The 24032-nt window shown below is 40.4% G+C and overlaps 1 protein-coding gene across 1 annotated transcript; it reads left to right on the top strand.

Annotated features, from left to right (window-relative positions):
* The first annotated feature begins 20 nt into the window (after window positions 1–20).
* Window positions 21–22103, top strand: ADH5 (alcohol dehydrogenase 5 (class III), chi polypeptide). Its single transcript, XM_005555515.5, has 9 exons — window positions 21–85; window positions 3480–3581; window positions 6594–6735; window positions 7244–7331; window positions 11816–12035; window positions 12186–12446; window positions 13682–13817; window positions 21541–21679; window positions 21813–22103. Exons 1-9 carry the CDS (start codon window positions 74–76, stop codon window positions 21835–21837), a joined length of 1125 nt encoding a protein of 374 aa, XP_005555572.2. The 5' UTR covers window positions 21–73; the 3' UTR covers window positions 21838–22103.
* Window positions 22104–24032: the final 1929 nt, after the last annotated feature.

Genomic DNA, 24032 nt, shown 5'->3' with positions numbered 1-24032 from the left:
CCACGCCCACGCCGCGGTCGCCGCGCAGCCCAGTCGGAACATCCGCACCCCATGCTGACCAAAACCCGTGGACATGGCGAACCAGGTAGCGCCCGCTGAGCGGAGGGCCCTGAGTACTAGGGAGGGACTGCATGGCATGGGACCAGGCTGCTGTCCTCGGGGATGCGCGAGGCTCGGCCCAGGACGGGATCTGGCTCCTGGTTCTGAAACTGGGCCCCGGCGAGCGGCTCAGCAGGGCAGAAAGAGAAGGAAGCTTTGTCTCGGCTCTTCAGTTGGGAAGCAGCTTTCTTTGCTGCTTCTGGGACAACCGGAACGGGGTGGGGGTGGGAGAGCCGGAGAGTGGGGGGCAGGGGCTGGTCAGGACGGTATCCCAGTGGAAATGGCTTAGGAGCGGCCACGCATTGCTTCTTAACACGAAGTTAAGTAACTCACTCTGAGTCATTCTTGCAGCTTGCATACTTGGCAGAGCTGCAGCCAGAGCCCGTGCTCCTAACTCCTAGGTTGCTTGTGTTTCATAATTGAGCCTACGCCTTAATTATTGTGCCTCCAAGGAGTGTATTTTGGAAAGACCCCTACGTCCCTTTCAGAAACGTTTTCGAGCGCTTGAACACCAAGAGATTTATCTTCCCTCTAGTCCTCACATAACAAACACCTCCGCGAGATGGGGACATCTTATCAAAAACTGTGATTTGAGGTCGGTTGTGATGGCGGACTGGGATTCCGACCCAGGTCTGCTCCTCTCTGACTAGTTCATAAAATACACATTAGACAGTAAAGAAAGGCAGAAATTACGAATAAATAGTCTAAAATTGCTGATTATTTTAATGCTTTGCAAATTTGGACATTTTCTAGTAAGACATATGGCCTTAACATATTGGAGTTTGAAAGAAACTCTAAACAGTCTTTCAGACTTAAACTGGTAGTTGCTCTTCCTTATTGCTGAGTGTCTTTGTTCACAGAATGTGAAAGATTGTAATTGTTACTATAGTTCAAATGTTGAAGTAGTGCCATTTCCCGCGGATTTAGAGTGGGACTTTGTTTTGCTTAGAATTGTCAGTAAAAAGGAAAGGTTAGGCTCCTGTAAGACATTTTTTAAAGGGGAGCAGGCCATCAAATTTAGTATTCTTGTCTCTTTGGATTTTTAGGTTGCATAACTTAATTGTTAGTATTCTGAATCTGACTTGTGGAGTTGAAATTTATGGCACATTGAAGTGAAAAAGATTCTAATGCATTGTCTGATTCTTTGTACTATAAGATTTAATATCTGCAATTTACTTTTAAAAAACGATCATTTCCAGCCTCACCAATTTACAGAGGCCATTCTTTTTTCCTTTTTTTTTTTTTTTTTTTTTCCAGTTCAGATGGAGTTTCACTCTTTGTTGCCCAGGCTGGAGTGCAGTGGCTCGATCTTGGCTCACTGCAACCTCCGCCTCCCGGGTTCAAGCAATTCTCCTGTCTCAGCTTCCCGAGTAGCTGGGATTACAGGCGCCCGCCACCATGCCCGGCTAAGTTTTGTATTTTTAGTAGAGACGGGAGTTTCGCCGTGTTGGCCAGGCTGGTCTCGAACTCCTCACCTCAGGTGATCCACCCATCTCGGCCTCCCAGAGTGTTGGGATTACAGGTGTGAGCCACCGCGCCCGGCCTACAGAGGCCATTCTTTTTATCTCTATCTAGTTCACCTCTCCTTTTCCTCAACCGTTTGTTCTATTGCTGTCAATAACTACTAACTTACTTTGCAAAGCTATGCTGCTCCAAGAATTGTGTTAGGGACTTCATATTCATATTCATTCCTTTTTTTTTTTTTTTTTTTTTTAGCTCTGTCGCCCAGGCTGGAGTGCAGTGGTGCGATCTAGGCCTCAGCCTCCCCAGTAGCTGGGACTACAGGCACCCGCCACCTCGCCCGGCTAATTTTTTGTATTTTTAGTAGAGACTGGGTTTCACCTAGCCAGGATGGTCTCGATCTCCTGACCTCATGATCCACCCACCTCAGCCTCCCAAAGTACTGGGATTACAGGCGACTTGAGCCACCACACCCGGCCAGGGACTTCGTATTCATTCTTACTCAGTCCTCACAATCACCCTATATATAGGTGTTTTATCACCATTTATAATTACTTTTTCCTCATCCTTCAGTATCCGGGTTAGAAGTGAAGCTCTCCCAAACCAAGCAAAGTTACGCTCTTAATCTACTTTTTTTGCTTTCTGTATTACTTTGTGCCTGTCTCTTTAAATCACACTCTTTGTAATTATTAACTTTAAAATCTGTCTCCTGTAAACCCAGTGGTTTACAACCTTTAGTCTGTCAATGCATTTCTCAAGTGTAATGTAAACTAATCAGGACCTTTCTCATTACGTATGGTTCTCTGGTTGTGGAGGGTATACTGACTATAATCTCTAAAGCAGCTCTGTGTGCTATAGATACATTAGTCACTTGTGTAATTTAAAATTTTTCAGTAGCCACATTGAAAAGGAAAAAGTGAAGTTTTAATAGTTTATTTATAACATAAATAATGTTACTTAACATAATCAAAATACCATTTCAACATGTAAGCAGTATTTTTTAAAATACTGTTAATGAGTATTTTTACTTTTCTTTGAACTAAGTGTTCAAAGTCCAGCTATATTTATAGCATATCTCTGTTTTCTTTTTTTGTTTGTTTTTTTGTTTGTTTTGTTTGAGATGATGTCTCGCTCTGTTGCCCAGGCTGGAGTGCAGTGGGACAATCTTGGCTCACTGCAGTCTCCACCTCCCAGGTTCAAGCCGTTCTCCTGCCTCAGCCTCCTGAGTAGCTAGGACCACACAGATGTGCACCACCATGCCCAGCTAATTTTTGTATTTTTGTAGAGACGAGGTTTCACCATGCTGGCCAGGTTGGTCTTGAACTCCTGACCTCATGATCTGCCTGCCTCAGCCTCCCACAGTGCTGAGATTACAGGCGTGAGCTACCATGCCCGGCCTGTGGTCATTTTCTAAGTGCAGGTGGCTGCTGTATTGGCCGGTGCGGTTACAAGGGATATAGCTCCTCATTGTTACATTCCTAATCCTCCTTCCCACCTTGCAATTTTGCACCAAACCAGTGGTATTCAGAACAGCCTGATCAAAAGAATTTCTTGCGGCACATGTTAAGCATGCAGATTTCTCGGACACCATGCCAGACCTGCTGAATCAGATTCTCTCGGAACTTGTGTTCTTAACCTGCTCTTGCTTATGCATTGTAGAGGGCCATTAAATATTTGATGAGTACAACTTTTTAACCAAAAGATGCTTTTCTATCTGACCAGGTAATCATCTCAATTAAATCATTTTTGATGTATACTATTTGTATGAAATCTAAAAACATGTCACTTGGAAACATATGTTTCTTTGTGAATCTGTGATATACTTTTTAAGGTTAGCATTAATCTGTATCTAAATTGGCTATTAAGTAGTTATTTGTTTAGAAGGATAAACAGCTTACTCCCTTTTTTCCCCACTTCAGGTTATCAAGTGCAAGGCTGCAGTTGCTTGGGAGGCTGGAAAGCCTCTCTCCATAGAGGAGATAGAGGTGGCACCCCCAAAGGCTCATGAAGTTCGAATCAAGGTAATGATATATTTAAGGCACTGGGAAAAAAAAGAAAAGACACAAGGAGGTCTCTGGATAGATGAGTAGATCTGAGATCTGCAGAGGATAAATCCCAAAGGACAGTGTCAAAGGAAAGATATTGAAAAGTCATCCAGCCTTACAATCATAACATCCTTCTCTTATCACTCACCTTTGCAGCATGCTTCTCCATCTTTTTTAGCTTTGATCTTGGGCTGAACAGCTATCCCCATGGGTCATTGGATTATTGCAATTTATCTTCTGCAGTTTGGGTTTAAGGTAACTCTGTAGGATACTCATTTTTCTGCTGATTACATAACTTTAAATATATGCTGACACATTAGAAACAAAAGAAGAAATGTTACCAGAAAGGGTTCCTTATTCTGACACCCAGAGTGGGTTCTTGTACCTCACGCAAGGAAGAATTTGGAGTGAGTTCATAGAGTAAAGTAAAAGCAAGTTTATTAGAGAAGCAAAGAAATAAAAGAATAGCTACGCCATAGACAGAGCAGCAATATGGGCTGTTCAACCGAGTATACCTATAGTTATTTCTTGATTATATGCTAAACAAAGGGTTATTCATGAGTTTTCCAAGAAAGGGGTGGGCAATTCCCAGAACTAAGGATTCCTCCCCCTTTTAGACCATATAGGGTAACTTCATGACATTGCCGTGGCATTTGTAAACTCATGGCACTGGTGAGACTCCGTTTTGGTATACAGATGCACTATAATTAGCCTATAATGAGCCTTGAGGATGACCAGAGGTCACTTTCATTGCCGTCTTGGTTTTGATGGGTTTTTGCCGGCTTCTCTATCCCAGCCTGTCTTATCAGCAGGGTCTTTCTGACATGTATCTTGTGCCAACCTCCTACTTCATTCTGTGATTAAGAATGCTGTGATTAAGAATGCCTAGCATCCAGGGAATGCAGCCCGGTAGGTCTCAGCCTTATTTTACCCAGTGCCTATTCAAGATGGAGTCGCTCTGGTTAAAATGCCTCTTCACTTTTGCTACAGCAACTAAACAAGATTTGAGAAGAGGCTCCTGATTGAATAGAGCAACAAGCAAGTGAAGTCAGCTTGCTTAGAGAGCTTTAAAATGCACCCACCCTGGCGGACAAGGGTAGGATTCAGGGAATTCATTATTCTAGTGCTTCTCAACCTCTGGTGGCAGAGAAATGATGTTACCCCTGGAGAGAGGCATATTGTACAAGGCAGCCAGTTGGAGAGATCTTTGAAACTTTGGCATGTAGAAAACTTCATGTGTTTAGCATTCTACTACTCTCTACTTGTTTTGATATAAAATTAGTGCTTTAGAGTAGTGATCATTAACATTCTAGGAAAAGAGTCACAGCAAATAAGACCTGTGACTTGGAATATACTTCCCCCACCATCTCACTTTGAAAACACACCACACATACTGGCTCATGCCCCCAAAGATCCCACATACCAGGTGGAGCAGACCAGGACCAAATAACATCTTTTTTCTTTTTTTTTTGAGACAGAGTTTCACTCTGTTGCCCAGGCTGGAATGCAGTGGTGCGATCTCGGCTCACTGCAACCCCTGCCTCCCAGGTTCAAGCAATTCTCCTGCCTCAGCCTCCCTAGTAGCTCAGATTACAGACATGCGCCACTATGCCTGGCTAATTTTTGTATTGTTAGTAGAGACGGAGTTTCACCCTGTTGGTCAGGCTGATCTCCAACTCCTGACCTCAAGTGATCCATACACCTCGGCCCCCCAAGGAGCTGGGATTACAGGTATGAGCCACCGCAACTGGCCCAAATAACATCTTAAGGTCCTTTCCAACCCATACCCAGGAATTTGAAATCTTTTAATTAATAGTGCTTTTTTTTCTTCAAATTCAGAAATTAAGCTGATTGTGATTTTGCCACTGAAGAAGATGTTTGTCCTGGATATATTAAGGGCCCATACAGCTCACAATCAGTGGGTATTCATTGTACTCATTGAGCAGTATGGACACAATGAGTACAGTCATCTTCCCTGCAAAACTGCAGACAGGTAGCAAAGATTGTTACATTGTAAATGGATATATAAGCCAGGAGCAGAGACACATAAATAGAACTACTCCAAGATTTTGCCTTTCTGTGCTTTTGGTGGCTTTAAAAGATAAGTTACAGCCGGGCATGGTGGCTCACGCCTATAATGCCAGCACTTTGGGAGGCCAAGGTGGGCAGATCACAAGGTCAGGAGTTCAAGACCAGCCTGGCCAGCATGGTGAAACCCCATGTTTATTAAAAATACAAAAAATTAGCCGGGCCTGGTGGTACGCGCCTGCAATCCCAGCTACTCAGGAGGCTGAAGCAGGAGAATCACTTGAACCCAGGAGGCGGAGGTTGCGGTGAGCCAAGATCATGCCACTGCACTCCAGCCTGGGTGACAGAGCGAGACTCTTTCTCAAATAATAATAAAAATAATAATAATATTATTATTATTATTATATAATATAGCCAGAGAGAGATAACAGGCTCATTTAAATAGAACTTGTGTCTGGTTTGTAAAAAGGGAGTTGGTTCCTCTCAAAGTTCTGAATTTTGGCCCAGACTCAAACAGACTGGCATATTTCTGAAGTAGTCATTACCTCTTTAAAAATCATATTTCCCAGCTGTCATGAGAAAACTAGCAGTGAGATGGAGTCCACCTGTTTTGCACACAGGTGATGTTTCTCTCCATGCTTGAAGGCATGGTGCCCATAAAATGACCTTGTTCACCTTCTCTTGCTAACATGCACTGAAAGGGGGACTGGATGTTCCCTATTTCATTGCATACAAATGCACCATTGCTTTTAAGTACCACTAAAAAATTGCTGCCAATTCTAATTGTTAAGATGCCATGGATTATAAGCACATGCTGAATTCAGAGAGGTTAAAATATGAAAGAAATGTGTCTTAGAGTCAGTGAAATACAGTATTATAATAAAATGACTTTTCTTGTATCCGTACCTCTGAATTGCATGCACACACACTTAAACATTCATTGTTTTAATGTCCTAATAGATCATTGCCACTGCAGTTTGCCACACCGATGCCTATACCCTGAGTGGAGCTGATCCTGAGGGTTGTTTTCCAGTGATCTTGGGACATGAAGGTGCTGGAATTGTGGAAAGTGTTGGCGAGGGAGTTACTAAACTGAAGGCGGGTGAGGAGAGATTTGAACCACTTGTTTGATGATTTTGGCTTATTCCTATGGGGAAATTGTTTTTCTGATAAAACTACCCACTACATATTAATAGGTATCATCTAAGTAGATTGTCAAGAGAGTTTATTCCTCATCTGGGAAGCACAAATATTTGGATTTTTTTTTCTCTCTGATTTTGCAGACTACCGTTTGTGTGAAACTTTTTAAGTACATTTCCAAAACCAATTTTGGAAGAATTTTTAGAGATGCATCAATGAAGCAGGATTTTGAAGCGTATAACTTCATTGTTTTTCAGTTATTGTTTAAAGAGTTTCATTTAGATAAAAATATTGAAACATACTCTTTGCATGGTCAGACGGTATCTGAATGATGTTACCTAGGTAAAGTTCTAAGAGTTGAAGTTGTTAACTTTGCAAAGCCACATCAGTTGACAGGAATTTGCAAAGGCTGATGTTTTCATTTAGAAATAGATACTACCTGTTCAGGATGTCTTTGCATTTGTTTCCAGGTGACACTGTCATCCCACTTTACATCCCACAGTGTGGAGAATGCAAATTTTGTCTGAATCCTAAAACTAACCTTTGCCAGAAGATAAGGTTAGTATCTTTTTATATTCTTCTTAAAACACAAGTGCTACGGGAAAATTAAGGAATCAGAGAGACTGAGGGGTTGAGGAGGAATTATTTAATTATTTAGGTGCGCCAACCCAGTTGGATTAACATCCAAAGGACTGAGCCCCAAACAAAGAGTCAAGACACCTTTTAAGCATTTCGTGGGGCGGGGAGAGATCTCTGCAGGGGGGAGCATATTACAGAAGCGAGAAACAAAGACAGTTATTCAGTTGAGACATGCATTACATCATTTCTTACTTTTCAAGGAACAACATGTTTTACGACTTGAGATTATTTGTCTGTGACCTTGCAGCTGCACAGCTAGAGAAACAGAGTCTTCACAGTGCCTGGGAAAGGGAGAGATAAGGCTCACTAGCCATAGAAAAACAGGCAGTTAATTTTAAAGGACTCCAGCTCTTTCTCTTCCTCAGGGGAAATTGGGTTTTCTTACATATAACTGAGTTTTTGCTTACACATTCTTTAATTTCTTTTAATTCCTGTTCCACAAGGTCATATTAACAATGATAAGAATAAATAATTATGTGGCAGTTTATATAGTGCATTGTGTATCCGTGGTTTCATTCCATCTTTATAGCAACCTCACTACTATCCCCGTTTTCACAGATGAGAGAAGACTCAGAAATTAAGAAGTTTTGACACAGAGAGGGTACCTGGGCACAGCAGCAACCTTCTCTACCATTTGTAGTTTTCTGCCTAATTGTGCAACTGAAGAAACATTTATTTTTCACATGAGGAAATGTGTAGCTTATAGAGGTGGCTGATTTAAGTAACTTGTACAGCCCCCAAGGGGTGTCTGCATTCTGTTTCCTCTCTGCCCCATGAAAGAAAGAAGTAGTGGGGATGTGAAGAGACCAGGGGAGTGACTCCACCTTATGCCTCACCCTGGCCTCACCTTGCCAGCTATGGTGCTGCATGTTAACCTTGGCTGGTCTTCACAAAGGCAGCTGGGCCCTCCCTCTCCCCAGGATCCCCTACCGTGCCACCCCGCCCCCCCCCACCACCACCGCCAACCCTGCCCTGGAATGGTTTGTCATAATCTGGAAATTTGTTGGCTCATTTTTCTTTCAACTCCTTTATTTTTCATTGAACAAATCTCTGCTTTTGAAGAGTTGAGGGTATCTGCTATCTTTTTTCTTTTCTCTCCCTCCCTCCTGCTGCAAAGAAAAGAACCATTAAATTTTAGGATGTTTGTGTGTATAGACACTGTCATCTGGATGTAACTTGCTTTGAAGCAGTGTTTTCATTGTGAGTGTGTCTTGCTATAAAAATTTGTTCATATTTTTGTGAATTCAATACTATGTACCATTGTATTATAGTAACTTTTATAAAACAAACCATAAATATACTGACTTTTCTTACAGAAAAAAAAGAGGAACTAAGGGGTTTGTCCAGTATCACCAGCCATTAAGATATAAAACAGAATTTTCGGTACCCATTCTCTTCACAAAACAGTAGGCTAAATTTGCCAAACTATGTAGTAAGGAAAAACATGCTTGCGAGATTAAACAAAATCATTTTTATGAACCATTTTACTGTCCAGTAAGTGAGAGTAATAAAACTTACCCACTAAGGCTATTAGGAAGACTGCAGGAGATAACCTAACTCCTTGACACAGAAAAGGTAGTTGTTTTTATTGTAGTAGGTAACAACACTGAAAGAACTACCTCTTTGAGGAAATTTAAGATCCCCTTGTGTGTGTTCCATTTTCTTTTAAATTGAGATAGAGCATGCATATTATTAAGCACTTAAGGTGTATAGATCTTAAGTGTACAGCTCAATGAATAATTATGTATGTAAACACCTGTTGGTTTGAACATCACCCAGATCAAGATAGAGAACCCTGCCAGCACCTGACAAGGCCCCTCATGTCCCTTCCAAGTCAGAACCTACCTCCCTCCTAGGTTACCACGGTCCTGATTCCTTTCACTGTGACCTTTGTATAAATAGAGTCATGCAGTGCATGCTGTTTTGTCAGGTTTCTTTCTTTTATAATGTCTGTGAGATATATCAAGCTGCATATGCGTCAGTAGTTCTTTTTTGTTACTCTGTCTTATTGCATTCAAAATACCAGTATTGATCTGTTCTCCTGTTGATGGACATTTAGGTTACTCCAGTTTTGGGTGGTTACAGTTAATGCTGCTAGGAACATTCTTCCTTATACATGTCTTTTGATGGATATAAGCATTGCTTTCTCTTGAGCATTTTCTTGAGATTATAATTGCTGAGTCATAGGATATGCATCTACAGCTCTCTGGTATACTTGTACCAGTTTACACTTGCACCAGCATTGTATGGGAGATCCATTTGTTTGTTATTGACAAAATTAGTTTATATTTTTGGAAAACAAAATTCCATTTATTTTATAAAGCAAATCCTGTTACTTTGGTAAAACCAGAACCAAAAAAAAAAAAAAAAAAAAACTAATCGCTTTGAAAGGGAATTTTAAACACAGTCTGAAAAATTTTGCAACACATGAAATACAGTAATGGTGATGGGTTCTTTGTGATTGTTACCATTTTGAGAAATTCTTTCAAAGCATAAAATGTATTCCACATCACCTTTTGTTCAAGAAACTCCTCTAGAATACAGTGACTTCTCACATGAAGGAGGGCTAACCAAACTTAAATTGTTCTCATTAAGATATAATAGTTACTTTTAGTCGGGTGCAGTGGATCACACCTATAATCCCAACCCTTTGGGAGGCTGAGGCAGGCGGTTCACTTGAGTCCAGCGGTTAGGGAACAACGTGCACACCTTGGTGAAATCCCCTCTCTATAAAAAATTCTAAAAATTAGCCGAACTTGGTAGCACGTGCCTGTGGTCCCAGCTGCTCAGTGGCTGTAGTGGGAGGATCACAAGCCCTGGAGGTTGAGGTTCCAGTGAGCAGTGATGTGCCACTGCATTCCAACCTGGATGACAGAGTAAAAACCTTTCTCAAAAAAAAAATTTTTTTTGATGGAGCTTTGTCACCTGTTCTTTGTTTCTGGTCATATTTGTTTTTTTCTCAAAGGAAATGTATTTGCTCTTGAATCTAGAGGCAGTCTGTTTTCTCATCTGTGTATTTATTCATATGTATGTTCCAAAGAGTTTAGCTAAGAGTATACATCAAATTACGGTGTTCAGCCTGGGCAACATAGCAAGACCCCGTCTCTATGCCCCTGTAGTACCAGCTACTTGGTACTCAGATGCAGGAGGATCACTTGAGCTCAGGCGATCCTCCTGCCTCAGTGTTCAAGGCTGTGGTGAGCTATGCATTCCAGCCTGTGCTGTCTCAAAAAAAAAAAGCAATTTTAGTATTTATTTTATTTAAAATAACATAATTACTAAACATCAATTCTGTGCCAGACACAATGCTGAAGCCTCATATAACATCTCATTAGATTTTTATAGCAATCTGTAAAGGAAGTTACCTATGTTTCTCAGCATTTTCTAGTGAGAAAATGAAGGCATAAAGATTAATTAACTTGCTCAGATGACACAGGATTTGAACCCAAGTACTCTGACGTTAGGGTGGGTACTCCTAAGCAAGATGTTATATCACCTCTGTTTAGAATAGCAAAAGTAATTTTTGTTACCATTTATTGCATCAATGGCCTTTGTAAGCTTTTTGGGTTTTCTTTCCTATTGGTGTAACCAAGTCACAGGCAAAACAAAGTGAAGAGGTAATTTAACTTGCATTATTGAGGACTGTTAGTTACATTTCAGAAAAATGCTTCCTGAAAGATATAAATTAGCCAGTTTGGCCATCTGTTTTTGTCAGCTGATCTGGTTAATGGTTTGTAATTTCTGCTTGCATAGGTACTGGTTTTGGCTTTATCCTTTAAGAATTTATATTTGCTCACAGAGGTTTTTTCATTTTTTTTATTTTTGAGACAGGGTCTCATTCTGTCACCCAGGCTGGAATGTAGTGGCACAGTCACGGCTCACTGCAGCCTCAAACTCCTGGACTGAAGTGAACCTCCTGCAGAACCTCCTGCAGACTCCTGCATGCCCCACTACACCTGGCTAATTTTATTTTTTGTAGAGATAGGGTGTTGCTATGTTGCCCAGGCTACTCTCGAACTCCTGGATTCAAGTTGTCCTCCTGTCTGAACTTCCCAAAGTACTGGGATTATAGGAGTGAGCCACTGCACCCGGCCGACCGTTTTAATGATGGAATTTTAAAATAATTCCAACTGATCCATAAGTTGTACCTCTTAAAATGAGTTCAATATTCTAACAGTATGATCTAGAAGGCTAGTGAATATTGGAAAAGATGGATAAGATTATAAATCTCTTATAAATTTCGTTTATCAGGCATTGCTGCAAGGTGCTAAATTAATAAATACATTCAAAATTTTAGTTTACAACACTTTCTGAATATTGTCATTATTTTTAAAACTGATTTCTTTTTCTTGTGGGTTTTTAGAAACCTAATTCCAACTTGCCTTTTTCTTTATTTTCTTTAGAGTCACTCAAGGGAAAGGATTAATGCCAGATGGTACCAGCAGATTTACTTGCAAAGGAAAGACAATTTTGCATTACATGGGAACCAGCACATTTTCTGAATACACAGTTGTGGCTGATATCTCTGTTGCTAAAATAGATCCTTTAGCACCTTTGGATAAAGTCTGCCTTCTAGGTTGTGGCATTTCAACTGGTTATGGTGCTGCTGTGAACACTGCCAAGGTAAGAGACTGACTTGGGATTTTGCTTCTGCCTTCTAATTTAATTCAGTGAAACTGTCCTAGAATAGTGAAATTGGCCCATCTGTATGAAACCCAGCGATTCTCTTGACGCTGGTAGAATGCGTACTTTATAAACTGTCTTTACTCCTAGGTGGAGCCTGGCTCTGTTTGTGCGGTCTTTGGCCTGGGAGGAGTTGGATTGGCAGTTATCATGGGCTGTAAAGTGGCTGGTGCATCCCGGATCATTGGCGTGGACATCAATAAAGATAAATTTGCAAGGGCCAAAGAGTTTGGAGCCACTGAATGTATTAACCCTCAGGATTTTAGTAAACCCATCCAGGAAGTGCTCATTGAGATGACTGATGGAGGAGTGGACTATTCCTTTGAATGTATTGGTAATGTGAAGGTCATGGTGAGTATGAGCTTCATTCCTTTTTAATTTATGGAACTGCTTTTTTTGAAATGCAGTTTTAGATTAAAAATTGTTTTGGCAAAGGAAAGTTTCTTGATAAGAATTATTCTAGTGAAAGAAGGGGAAAATATCTATTTGAACTACAGTGGGAAATGATACAAGAACAGCTCAGGGAAGGATGAGAAGAGATGTTTCTTTGCCTTTCAGTGCCTGCTAAGTGCATGTCTCATGAAATGAAAAGACAGAATAAAGCAGTTGTGCAGAGCATGGGCTTTGGAATCAAATACACATCCACTTACTAACCCAGTGACCCTGAACAAACAGCTTCTCTAACCTCAGTTTCTTCATCTATAAAATGCAGGTACAGGTTGAACATCTATCCCTAATCCAAAAATCCAAAATGCTCCAAAATCTGAAACTTTGAGCACCAACATGATGCTCAAAGGAAATGCTCATTGGAGCTTTTCAGATTAGGAATGCTCAGCCAATAAATACGATGCAAATATTCCAAATCCGAAAAAATCCAAAATTCAAAACGCTCTGGTCCCAAGTATCTCAGATAAAAGATAATCAACCTGTAGTAACAATATCTACTGAAACGTACATAGACACTCAGTAAAAGTATTACTATTAATTCTGCTGCCTGCTTTTTAAAATTAAATCCTTTAGAGTTTAACTACAGTTTACTTTTCAAAATAGAAAGCAAATGAACACTTTATTTTAATTTATGTTAATATTTAACCAGGTTAATTTGTTAAAATAAATTGTTCAGGCCGGGCATGGTGGCTCACGCCTGTAATCCCAACACTTTGAGAGGCCAAGGTGGGTGGATCACTTGAGGCCAGGAGTTCGAGACCAGCCAGGACATGACGAAACCCCATCTCTACTAGAAATACAAAAATTAGCTGGGTGTCAATGGTGCATGCCTGTAATCCCAGCTACTAGGGAGGCTGAGGCACGAGAATCGCTTGGACCCGGGAGGCAGAGGTTGCCATGAGCCGAGATCATGCCACTGCACTCCAGCCTGGGTGCCAGAGGGAGACTATCTCAAAAAAAAACAAAAGTAGTAAATGAAAATATAAATTGTTCAATGAAATTGAGCTCACTAAATGTTAAGTTTGGCCTTTTGTTGCCATTTTCTTTAAAAACAATGGCATCTCTAGAAGTTTCTGGGAAGCAGTTATTCTCAGGAAAATGCACTGACTTCTGTGATTTGGTCATATCTGTGCCTGCAGAGAGCAGCGCTTGAGGCGTGTCACAAGGGCTGGGGCGTCAGCGTGGTGGTTGGAGTAGCTGCTTCAGGTGAAGAAATTGCCACTCGTCCATTCCAGCTGGTAACAGGTCGCACATGGAAAGGCACTGCCTTTGGAGGTAATTCAATGGATGAGATTACTGCATTTTCTCTTTTGTTATTTGCATTGAGTCTAAAGTTTTTAAAGGGTTTTAAAATATATATATTTATATTTCTTCATCCTCCTAAAGAAAAAAAATCACATTGCGTGTGTTTTGAATGATCTGTGTTTAACGAGTTGTCTTTTAAGGTCCTCTACCTCATATTATGCCAGCTTTTTTGAAGGCCAGAAGAAAAGATTTGGAAAGTATGCTAAAATGGGGGGTTTGGCCAAAGTCTTCCTTCTTTATAACTACAGAATTTGCCTTAGAAAATGTCAATCTGACTTGCCCTCCTCTTCAAAGCTCTAGATATATGCCACAGCAGAGTATCATAGAAGAAACTTTGTAAGCTGTGTATGCTATTTGGGGGCATCACTTTGTCCATGGCTGTATTTGAAAGGGCATTCCAAGCCTGGCTGATCCAGGGGGTCTTGGTAGTAACCTCTAACTGAAGCCTCATTCTGGCACATGCTGGTTGGGTAATTCACTGTATCATTGAGGCCCCTTGCATTGCTAAAATATGATCCAAAGATAATAGAAGTTTTTGTCTAGAGAACAGGAGTGGCTGTGGTCATCTCAGTTACCAGGTTTAAGAAAAAATCCCCACAATTTGTGGGGAAAGAATAATTAGTGGAGAATATAAGGGAGGAGGTTTGGAAAAGGCTCAAAAGAGGTTTGAAATATGGTTGAAAGCATCCTTAGAAGGTAGAAGGCTTCTTGTTGATTGTGTTGCTTCTTTAGATACAGTGAGAAATTGAAGCACCTGATTTTCTTTAAAATCTTACCATTTAGCTAAGAGTTCTATTTCATTTTTTAGTTTCATAGTTTTCTGTTCTGAGATGCTATCCCTATTTCATTGTTAAATTTAAAACCAAGGAAATAAAATCCTGTACTATATGAGTTTTTTTTCCTTCCTTGAATATCATGATTATAGAAATCTTTGCTGATGTGGGCCTAAATAAGCTTGTTGTTGAGACTTCCAGAGTTCTGTCGTGGGCAGTTTTAAAAGTCTCAATAGGCCAAAACTTTAATGAGGTTTTAGTAAATCTTAATACAGAGAAAGGAAAATTCTCAAAAGTATTTACTTCTTTTTTTTTAATATCCATAGCTATTTTTATATCCATAGTTTTATTGGTTTTTTTTTAATTATACTTTAAGTTCCAGGGTACATGTGCACAAGGTGCACATTTGTTACATATGTATACATGTGCCATGTTGGTGTGCTGCACCCATTAACTCATCATTTACATTAGGTATATACCCTAATATTATCCCTGCCACCTCCCCCACCCCATGACAGGCCCCGTTGTGTGATGTTCCCCACCCTGTGTCCAAGTGTTCTCATTGTTCAATTCCCACCTATGAGTGAGAACATGCGGTGTTTAGTTTTCTGTCGTAGGCAATAGTTTGCTCAGAATGATGGTTTCCAGCTTCATCCATGTCCCTACAAAGGACATGAGCTCACCTTTTTGTATGGCTGCATAGTATTCCATGATGTATATGTGCCACATTTTCTTAATCCAGTCTATCATTAATGGACATTTGGGTTGGTTCCAAGTCTTTGCTATTGTGAATAGTGCCACAATAAGCATACATGTGCATGTGTCTTCATAGTAGCATGATTTATAATCCTTTGGGTATATACCCAGTAATGGAATTGCTGGGTCAAATGGTATTTCTAGTTCTAGATCCTTGAGGAATCGCCACACTGTCTTCCACAATGGTTGAACTAGTTTACAGTCCCACCAACAGTGTAAAAGTGTTCCTATTTCTCCACATCCTCTCCAGCACCTGTTGTTTCCTGAATTTTTAATAATCGATATTCTAACTGGTGTGAGATGGTATCTCATTGTGGTTTGGATTTGCATTTATCTGATGACCAGTGATGATGAGCATTTTTTTGTGTATCTGTTGGCTGCATAAATGTCTTCTTTTGACAAGTGTCTGTTCATATCCTTTGCCCACTTTTTGATGGGGTTGTTTGATTTTTTCCTGTAAATTTGTTTAAGTTCTTTGTAGATTCTGGATATTAGCCCTTTGTCAGATGGGTAGATTGTAAAAATTTTCTCCCATTCTGTAGGTTGCCTGTTCACTCTGATGGTAGTTTCTATTGCTGTGCAGAAGCTCTTTAGTTTAATTAGATCCCATTTGTCAATTTTGGCTTTTGTTGCCATTGCTTTTGGTGTTTCAGTCATGAAGTCCTTGCCCATGCCTATGTCCTGAATGGTGTTGCCTAGGTTTTCTTCTAGGGTTTTTATGGTTTTAGGTCTAACATTTAAGTCTTTAATCCCTCTTGAATTAATTTTTGTATAACATGTAAGGAAGGGATCCAGTTTGAGCTTTCTACTTGCGGCTAGCCAGTTTTCCCAGCACCATTTATTAAATAGGGAATCCTTTCCCCATTTATTGTTTTTGTCAGATTTGTCAAAGATCAGATTGTTGTAGATGTGTGGTATTATTTCCGAGGGCTCTATTCTGTTCCATTGGTCTATATATCTGTTTTGGTACCAGTATCATGCTGTTTTGGTTACTGTCGCCTTGTAGTATAGTTTGTAAGTCAGGTAGTGTGACGCCTCCAGCTTTGTTCTTTTTGCTTAGGATTTCCTTGGCAGTGCAGGCTCTTTTTTGGTTTCATATGAACTTTAGTGTTTTTCCAATTCTGTGAAGAAAGTCATTGGTAGCTTGATGGGGATGGCATTGAATCTGTAACTTACCTTGGGCAGTATGGCCATTTTCACCATATTGAGTCTTCCAATCCATGAGCATAGAATGTTCTTCCATTTGTTTGTGTCCTCTTTTGTTTTGTTGAGCAGTGATTTGCAGTTCTTGAAGCGGTCCTTCACATCCCTTGTAAGCTGTATTCCTACGCATTTTATTCTCTTTGTAGCACTTGTGAATGGGAATTCACTCATGATTTGGCTCTGTTTGTCTGTTACTGGTGTATAGGAATGCTTGTGATTTTTGCACATTGATTTTGTATCCTGAGACTTTGCTGAAGTTGCTTATCAGCTTAAGGAGATTTAGGGCTGAAACTATGGGGTATTCTAAATATACAGTGATGTCATCTGCAAACAGGGACAATTCGACTTCCTGTTTTCCTAACTGGATACCCTTTCTTTCTTTCTCCTGCCTGATTTCCTGGCCAGAACTTCCAACACTATGTTGAATAGGAGTGGTGAGAGAGGGCATCCCTGCCTTGTGCCAGTTTTCAAAGGGAATGCTTCCAGTTTTTGCCCATTCAGTATGAGATTGGCTATGGGTTTGTCATAAATAGCTCTTATTATTTTGAGATACATCCCATCAATACCTAGTTTATTGAGAGTTTTTAGCATGAAGCGCGGTTGAATTTTGTCAAAGGCCTTTTCTGCATCTATTGAGATAATCATGTGGTTTTTGTCTTTGGTTCTGTTTATATGATGGATTACGTTTATTGATTTGCATATGTTGAACCAGCCTTGTGTCCCAGGGATGAAGCCAACTTGATCATGGTGGATAAGCTTTTTGATGTGCTGCTGGATTCGGTTTGCCAGTATTTTATTGAGGATTTCTGCACTGATGTTCATCAGTGATATTGGTCTAAAATTCTTTTTTTGTTGTGTCTCTGCCAGGCTTTGGTATCAGGATGACGCTGGCCTCATAAAATGAGTTAGGGAGGATTTCCTCTTTTCCTATTGATTGGAATAGTTTCAGAAGGAATAGTACTGGCTCCTCTTTGTACCTCTGGTATAATTCGACTGTGAATCCGTCTGGCCCTGGACTTTTTTTGGTTGGTAGACTATTAATTATTGCCTCAATTTCAGAACCTGTTATTGGTGTATTCAGGGATTCACCTTCTTCCTGGTTTAGTCTTCAGAGGGTGCATTCCAGGAATTTATCCATTTCTTCTAGATTTTCTAGTTCATTTGTGTAGAGGTGTTTATAGTATTCTCTCATGGTAGTTTGTATTTCTGTGGGGTCAGTGGTGATATGCCCTTTATCATTTTTTATTCATCTATTTGATTCTTCTCTCTTTTCTTCTTTATTAGTCTTCCTAGTGGTCTGTCAATTTTGTTGATCTTTTCAAAAAACCAGCTTCTGGATTCATTGATTTTTTTGAAGGGATTTTTGCTTCTCTATCTCCTTCAGTTCTGCTCTGATCTTAGTTATTTCTTGCCTTCTGCTAGCTTTTGAATGTGTTTGCTCTTGCTTCTCTAGTTCTTTTAATTGTGATGTTAGGGTGTCAATTTTAGATCTTTCCTGCTTTCTCTTGTGGGCATTTAGTGCTATAAATTTCCCTCTACACACTGCTTTAAATGTGTCCCGGAGATTCTGGTATGTTGTGTCTTTGTTCTCATTGGTTTCAAAGAACATCTTTATTTCTGCCTTCATTTCGTTATGTACCCAGTAGTCATTCAGGAGCAGGTTGTTCAGTTTCCATGTAGTTAGGTGGTTTTGAGTGAGTTTCTTAATCCTGAGTTCTAGTTTGATTGAACTGTGTTCTGAGAGAGTTTGTTATAATTTCTGTTCCTTTACATTTGCTGAAGAGTGCTCTACTTCCAACTATGTGGTCAATTTTGGAATAAGTGTGATGTGGTGCTGAGAAAAATGTATAATCTGTTGATTTTGGGTGGACAGTTCTGTAGATAACTATTAGGTCCACTTGGGTGCAGAGCTGAGTTCAATTCCTGGATATCCTTGTTAACTTTCTGTCTCGTGGATCTGTCTAATGTTGGCAGTAGGGTGTTAAAGACTCCTATTATTATTGTGTGGGAGTCTAAGTCTCTTTGTAGGTCTCTAAGGACTTGCTTTATGAATCTGGGTGCTCCTTATTGGGTGCATATATATTTAGGATAGTTAGCTCTTCTTGTTGAATTGATCCTTTTACCATTATGTAATGGCCTTGTCTCTTTTGATCTTTGCTGGTTTAAAGTCTGTTTTATCAGAGACTAGGATTGCAACCCCTGCTTTTTTTGGCTTTCCATTTGCTTGGCAGATCTTCCTCCATCCCTTTATTTTGAGCCTTTCTGTGTCTCTGCACATGAGATGGTTCTCCTGAATATAGCACACTGATGGGTCTTGACTCTTTATTCAATTTGCAAGTCTGTGTCTTTTAATTGGTACATTTAGCCTATTTACATTTAAGGTTAAAATTGTTATGTGTGAATTTGATCCTGTCATTATGATGTTAGCTGGTTATTTTGCTTATTAATTGATGCAGTTTCTTCCTAGCATCAATGGTCTTTACAATTTGGCGTGTTTTTGCAGTGGCTGGTACCAGTTGTTCCTTTCCATGCTTAGTGCTTCCTTCAGGAGCTCTTGTAAGGCAGGCCTAGTGGTGACAAAATCTCTCAGCATTTGTTTGTCTGTAAAGGATTTTATTTCTCCTTCACTTATGGCTGGATATGAAATTCTGGGTTGAAAATTCTTTAAGAATGTTGAATATTGGCCTCCACTCTCTTCTGGCTTTTAGAGTTTCTGCTGAGAGATCCACTGTTAGTCTGATGGGCTTCCCTTTGTGGGTAACCCAACCTTTCTCTCTGGCTGCCCTTCGCATTTTTTCCTTCATTTCAACTTTGGTGAATCTGACAATTATGTGTCTTGGAGTTGCTCCTCTCAAGGAGTATTTTTGTGGCGTTCTCCGTATTTCCTGAATTTGAATGTTGGCCTGCCTTGCTAGGTTGGGGAAGTTCTCCTGGATAATATCCTGCAGAGTGTTTTCCAGCTTGGTTCCATTCTCCCCGTCACTTTCAGGTACACCAATCAGACGTAGATTTGGTCTTTTCACATGGTCCCATATTTCTTAGAGGCTTTGTTCGTTTCTTTTTACTCTTTTTTCCTCTAAACTTCTCTTCTCACTTCATTTCATTCATTTGATATTCAATCACTGATACCCTTTCTTCCAGTTGATCGAATAGGCTACTGAAGCTTGGGCATGTGTCATGTAGTTCTCGTGCCATGGTTTTCAGCTACATCAGGTGAGGTCTTCTCTACGCTGTTTATTCTAGTTAGCCATTCGTCTAATCTTTTTTCAAGGTTTTTAGCTTCTTGGCAGTGGGTTCGAACATCCTCCTTTAGCTTGGAGAAGTTTGTTATTACTGATCGTCTGAAGCCGCCTTCTCTCAGCTCATCAAAGTCATTCTCCATCCAGCTTTGTTCTGTTGCTGGCGAAGAGCTGCGTTCTTTTGGAGGAGAAGAGGCACTCTGATTTTTAGAATTTTCAGCTTTTCTGCTCTGGTTTCTCCCCATCTTTGTGGTTTTATCTACCTTTGGTCTTTGATGATGGTGACGTACAGATATGGTTTTGGTGTGGATGTCCTTTGTTAGTTTTCCTTCTAAGAGTCAGGACCCTCAGCTGCAGGTCTGTTGGAGTTTGCTGGAGGTCCACTCCAGACACTGTTTGCCTGGGTATCACCAGTGGAGGCTGCAGAACAGCAAATAATGCAGAACGGGAAATGCTGCTGCCTGATCCTTCCTCTGGAAGCTTCATCTCAGAGGGGCATCTGGCCGTATGACGTGCCAGTAGGCCCCTACTGGGAGGTGCCTCCCAGTTAGGCTACTTGGGGGTCAGGGACCCACTTGAGGAGGCAGTCTGTCCGTTCTCAGATCTCAAACTCCATGCTGTGAGTACTACTACTCTCTTCAAAGCTGTCAGACAGGGACTTTTAAGTCTGCAGAAGTTTCTACTGCCTTTTGTTCAGCTATGCCCTGTCCCTAGAGGTGGAGTCTACAGATGCAGGCAGGCCTCCTTGAGCTGCAGTGGGCTCCATCCAGTTTGAGCTTCCTGGGCCACTTTGTTTACCTACTCAAGCCTCAGCAATGGTGGATGCCCCTCACCCAGCCTTGTTGCCACCTTGCAGCTCAATCTCAGACTGTTATGCTAGCAGTGAGCGAGGCTCCGTGGGTATGGGAACCTCCAAGCCAGGCACGGGATATAATCTCCTGGTGTGCTGTTTGCTAAGACCATTGGTAAAGCGCAGTATTAGGGTGAGAGTGTCCCAATTTTCCAGGTACCGTCTATCACGGCTTCCTTTGGCTAGGAAAGGGAATTCCCCAACACTTGTGCTTCCCGGGTGAAATGATGCCCTGCCCTGCTTTGGCTTACACTCCGTGGGCTGCACCCACTGTCCAACAAGCCCCAGTGAGATGAACCCGGTACCTCTGTTGGAAATGCAGAAATCACCCGTCTTCTGCGTCACTCACGCTGGGAGCTGTAGACTGGAGCTCTTCCTATTCGGCCATCTTCAAGTATTTACTTCTTAACTGAAAGGTGTTTGTCAAATCATTTCCATGCTATTTTGGATTTTTCATTACCCTTTAGCTCATCAAAAAATTCATTTTTTTTTTTTTTGAGACGGAGTCTCCTTCTGTCGCCCAGGCTGGAGTGCAGTGGCCGGATCTCAGCTCACTGCAAGCTCCGCCTCCCGGGTTTATGCCATTCTCCTGCCTCAGCCTCCCGAGTAGCTGGGACTACAGGCGCCCGCCACCTCGCCCGGCTAGTTTTTTGTATTTTTTAGTAGAGACGGGGTTTCACCGGGTTAGCCAGGATGGTCTCGATCTCCTGACCTCGTGATCCGCCCATCGCGGCCTCCCAAAGTGCTGGGATTACAGGCTTGAGCCGCCGCGCCCGGCAAAATTCATTCTTTTAAATGCGTTTGTGTCCTCCACTAAGTAACAAGCATATTGCAGGAATTTGTTGAATAAATTAATGTGTGATTTCTTTTAGGATGGAAGAGTGTTGAAAGTGTCCCAAAGTTGGTGTCTGAATATATGTCCAAAAAGATAAAAGTTGATGAATTTGTGACTCACAATCTGTCTTTTGATGAAATTAACAAAGCCTTTGAACTGATGCATTCTGGAAAGAGGTAAGCTTTCTCTTTAACTGTATATCATAGAATGTAATAATGACACAGAGTTTGAGGCAATGGAGAGTCGAAAAACAATTTTAGTGGTCTTAAAGGTATCATTTAAAACTTAGTATGTTGCTTCCTTTTACAGCATTCGAACTGTTGTAAAGATTTAATTCAAAAGAGAGAAATAATGTCCATCCTGTTGTGATGCGATGGGAGCAGCTTAACAGGCAGGGAGAAGCGCCTCTAATCTCACAGCCTCGTAGAGCTTCACAGCTACTCCAGAGAATAGTGTGATATTTGTAATTCATGAATATAATCAAGGACAAGGATAATTCAGTCATGAACCTGTTTTCCGGACTCTCCTCCACATAAATAATTGCTAGCTCATTAAGGAATATTTTAACATAATAAAAGTAATTTCTGCGTTTGTGTGGAAGTTGTCGTCTTTGTTTTATGCTGTAATCATTGTCGTGGTTTGCCCATTATCTTCATTCTGTAAAGGAAAGATAAAGGAAGCAGGGCAGTGGTGGGTGTCTGAAACCTCAGAAACATTCATTGAACTTTGAAGGGTCTCAGGCCTGTTGATTAAAGAACAGATCCTAGCCATCAGTGACAGAGTTAATCAGGACCCAAGTCTGCTTCTGTGATATTATCTTGAAGGCAGGTACTGTGCCTTGTTCATACCTGTACCCCAAATTCCTAGTATGGCATCTGCCCCTCACAGGGCACTAAAATGTATTATTGAAACAGCATTCTGGGCTTAAATAGGTATATGTGTGTGTTGGTTGTGGCTGTACTATTTCTAGTATAGTGAATTACATACTGAATATCAAAGTTCTCAACACCTACTTTTGTCAAATCTTAACATTTTGCCACTTCCAGATCACACTGCCGTTCCTCCCCTCCAGAGGTAACAATTATCCAAAACTTAATGCTTATCATTCCTGTATATGTTGTTGTACTTTCACTGTATATAACCTAAACCATCTACTCTTTAGTACTGTTTTATATGTTTTTAAGCCTTATACTGGCTCATTCTACAGCTTTTCTTTTTTCACTCAATCTATATTATATGTGAAGCTCTCATTCATTAATCTTAGTACTATGTAGCAGTATTCAATTATGGGAACTACCGTAATTTATCTGTTCTCCAATTGAAGGCATGAAGTTGCTGCCGGTTTCTGTATTACAACACTGTAGTGGAACATTCTTCTGTATTGGGCTCACTGCATTAGTTACTTAAGACGTATATCACAGAATAAACACATTCAGCCTTACTAGACATTGCCAAATTGCTCTTCAAAGTAGATGTGAATTGTTGTGAATTACATGAGTGTGGAATGGTGTTTTATTATGACTTTAGTTTGCATTTTCCTCAATTACTCGTTAAATCCTTCATTCTAATGGACACTTTATTTTACTGTGAAGAACCTGTTCCTATATATCCTGTGCCCAACTTTCTACTGAATTATTTCTCTTTCTTTGAATAATTTTTAGGAGTTCTTTATTCTAGACATCAATCATTTGTCAGTTTTATATGTTGCAAATATCTTCTAGTCTATCTTGTGACTCTTCTTTTTACTTTATGGCATTTTGTTGAATAAAGTTTTAATGTAGTCACATAAATCTTTCTGGTAGTGGTAAGTAACATTTAGGTTATTTTATCCTGAGAAGTATAAAGAAGAAAACACAAATGGTCCAGGATCTTACCATCCTGATAATCCTTGACATAAAAATAAATGAATGAATGCAATATACCTAAGGGTTAGAAAATACAAATTGTCAGGAAATTATATAATGAGAAAGAAAAGCTATACACTAACCTGCAAAAAATGGGTGATTACTGTTAAGTTTCCTATGTATCTTCTCAGGAGTTTCTATGCGCACAATAGCATACATATCCTTTAAAATTACACAAAAGGAATACTATCAACACTATTCTGTGCCCTTTTTTCTCCACATGTTAGCGTTATTTTAGAGTCTATATCAGCGCATCACATTTACCAGACAAATATCTTTTGGTTGGATTGATGCTATGTACTTTTTCAATTTACTGATATGGTTTAAAGGCTCCCACAGAATTATGTGTGAGAGAGCAACATGTCATTGATCGAAAAGTGGGAAACTGGTAGTTAGGGTCAGGACTTCCCCTTTTCAGAACTTTGGTGCATTTGAAGTGCCTGACAATGTAGTCCAGCTTCCCTCCTGTTTTACCTAGAGGGCTGGAGATAGATATCGGGACCTAAACGGGCCCCAAGTATTATCTTAAGTGAACTGAAAGGAAGGAGAAATTAAAACTAGCTTCTACTCCACTTGTAAGAAATGTGTTTCTAATCTTTGGTGTAGCCCAGCCTCCTAGGAACAA

The sequence above is a fragment of the Macaca fascicularis genome, chromosome 5, assembly GCF_037993035.2.
Source record: "Macaca fascicularis isolate 582-1 chromosome 5, T2T-MFA8v1.1".
Lineage (NCBI taxonomy): Eukaryota > Metazoa > Chordata > Mammalia > Primates > Cercopithecidae > Macaca > Macaca fascicularis.
The sequence above is the reverse complement of the archived record's forward strand: the minus strand, read 5'-3'. Positions and strand labels throughout refer to the sequence as shown.

Coding starts and splice junctions, on each gene's coding strand:
- ADH5 (XM_005555515.5), top strand. Junction 6,736..7,243: donor AGTTACTAAACTGAAGGCGG/GTGAGGAGAGAT, acceptor ATTTGTTTCCAG/GTGACACTGTCATCCCACTT. Junction 12,036..12,185: donor CTGCTGTGAACACTGCCAAG/GTAAGAGACTGA, acceptor CTTTACTCCTAG/GTGGAGCCTGGCTCTGTTTG.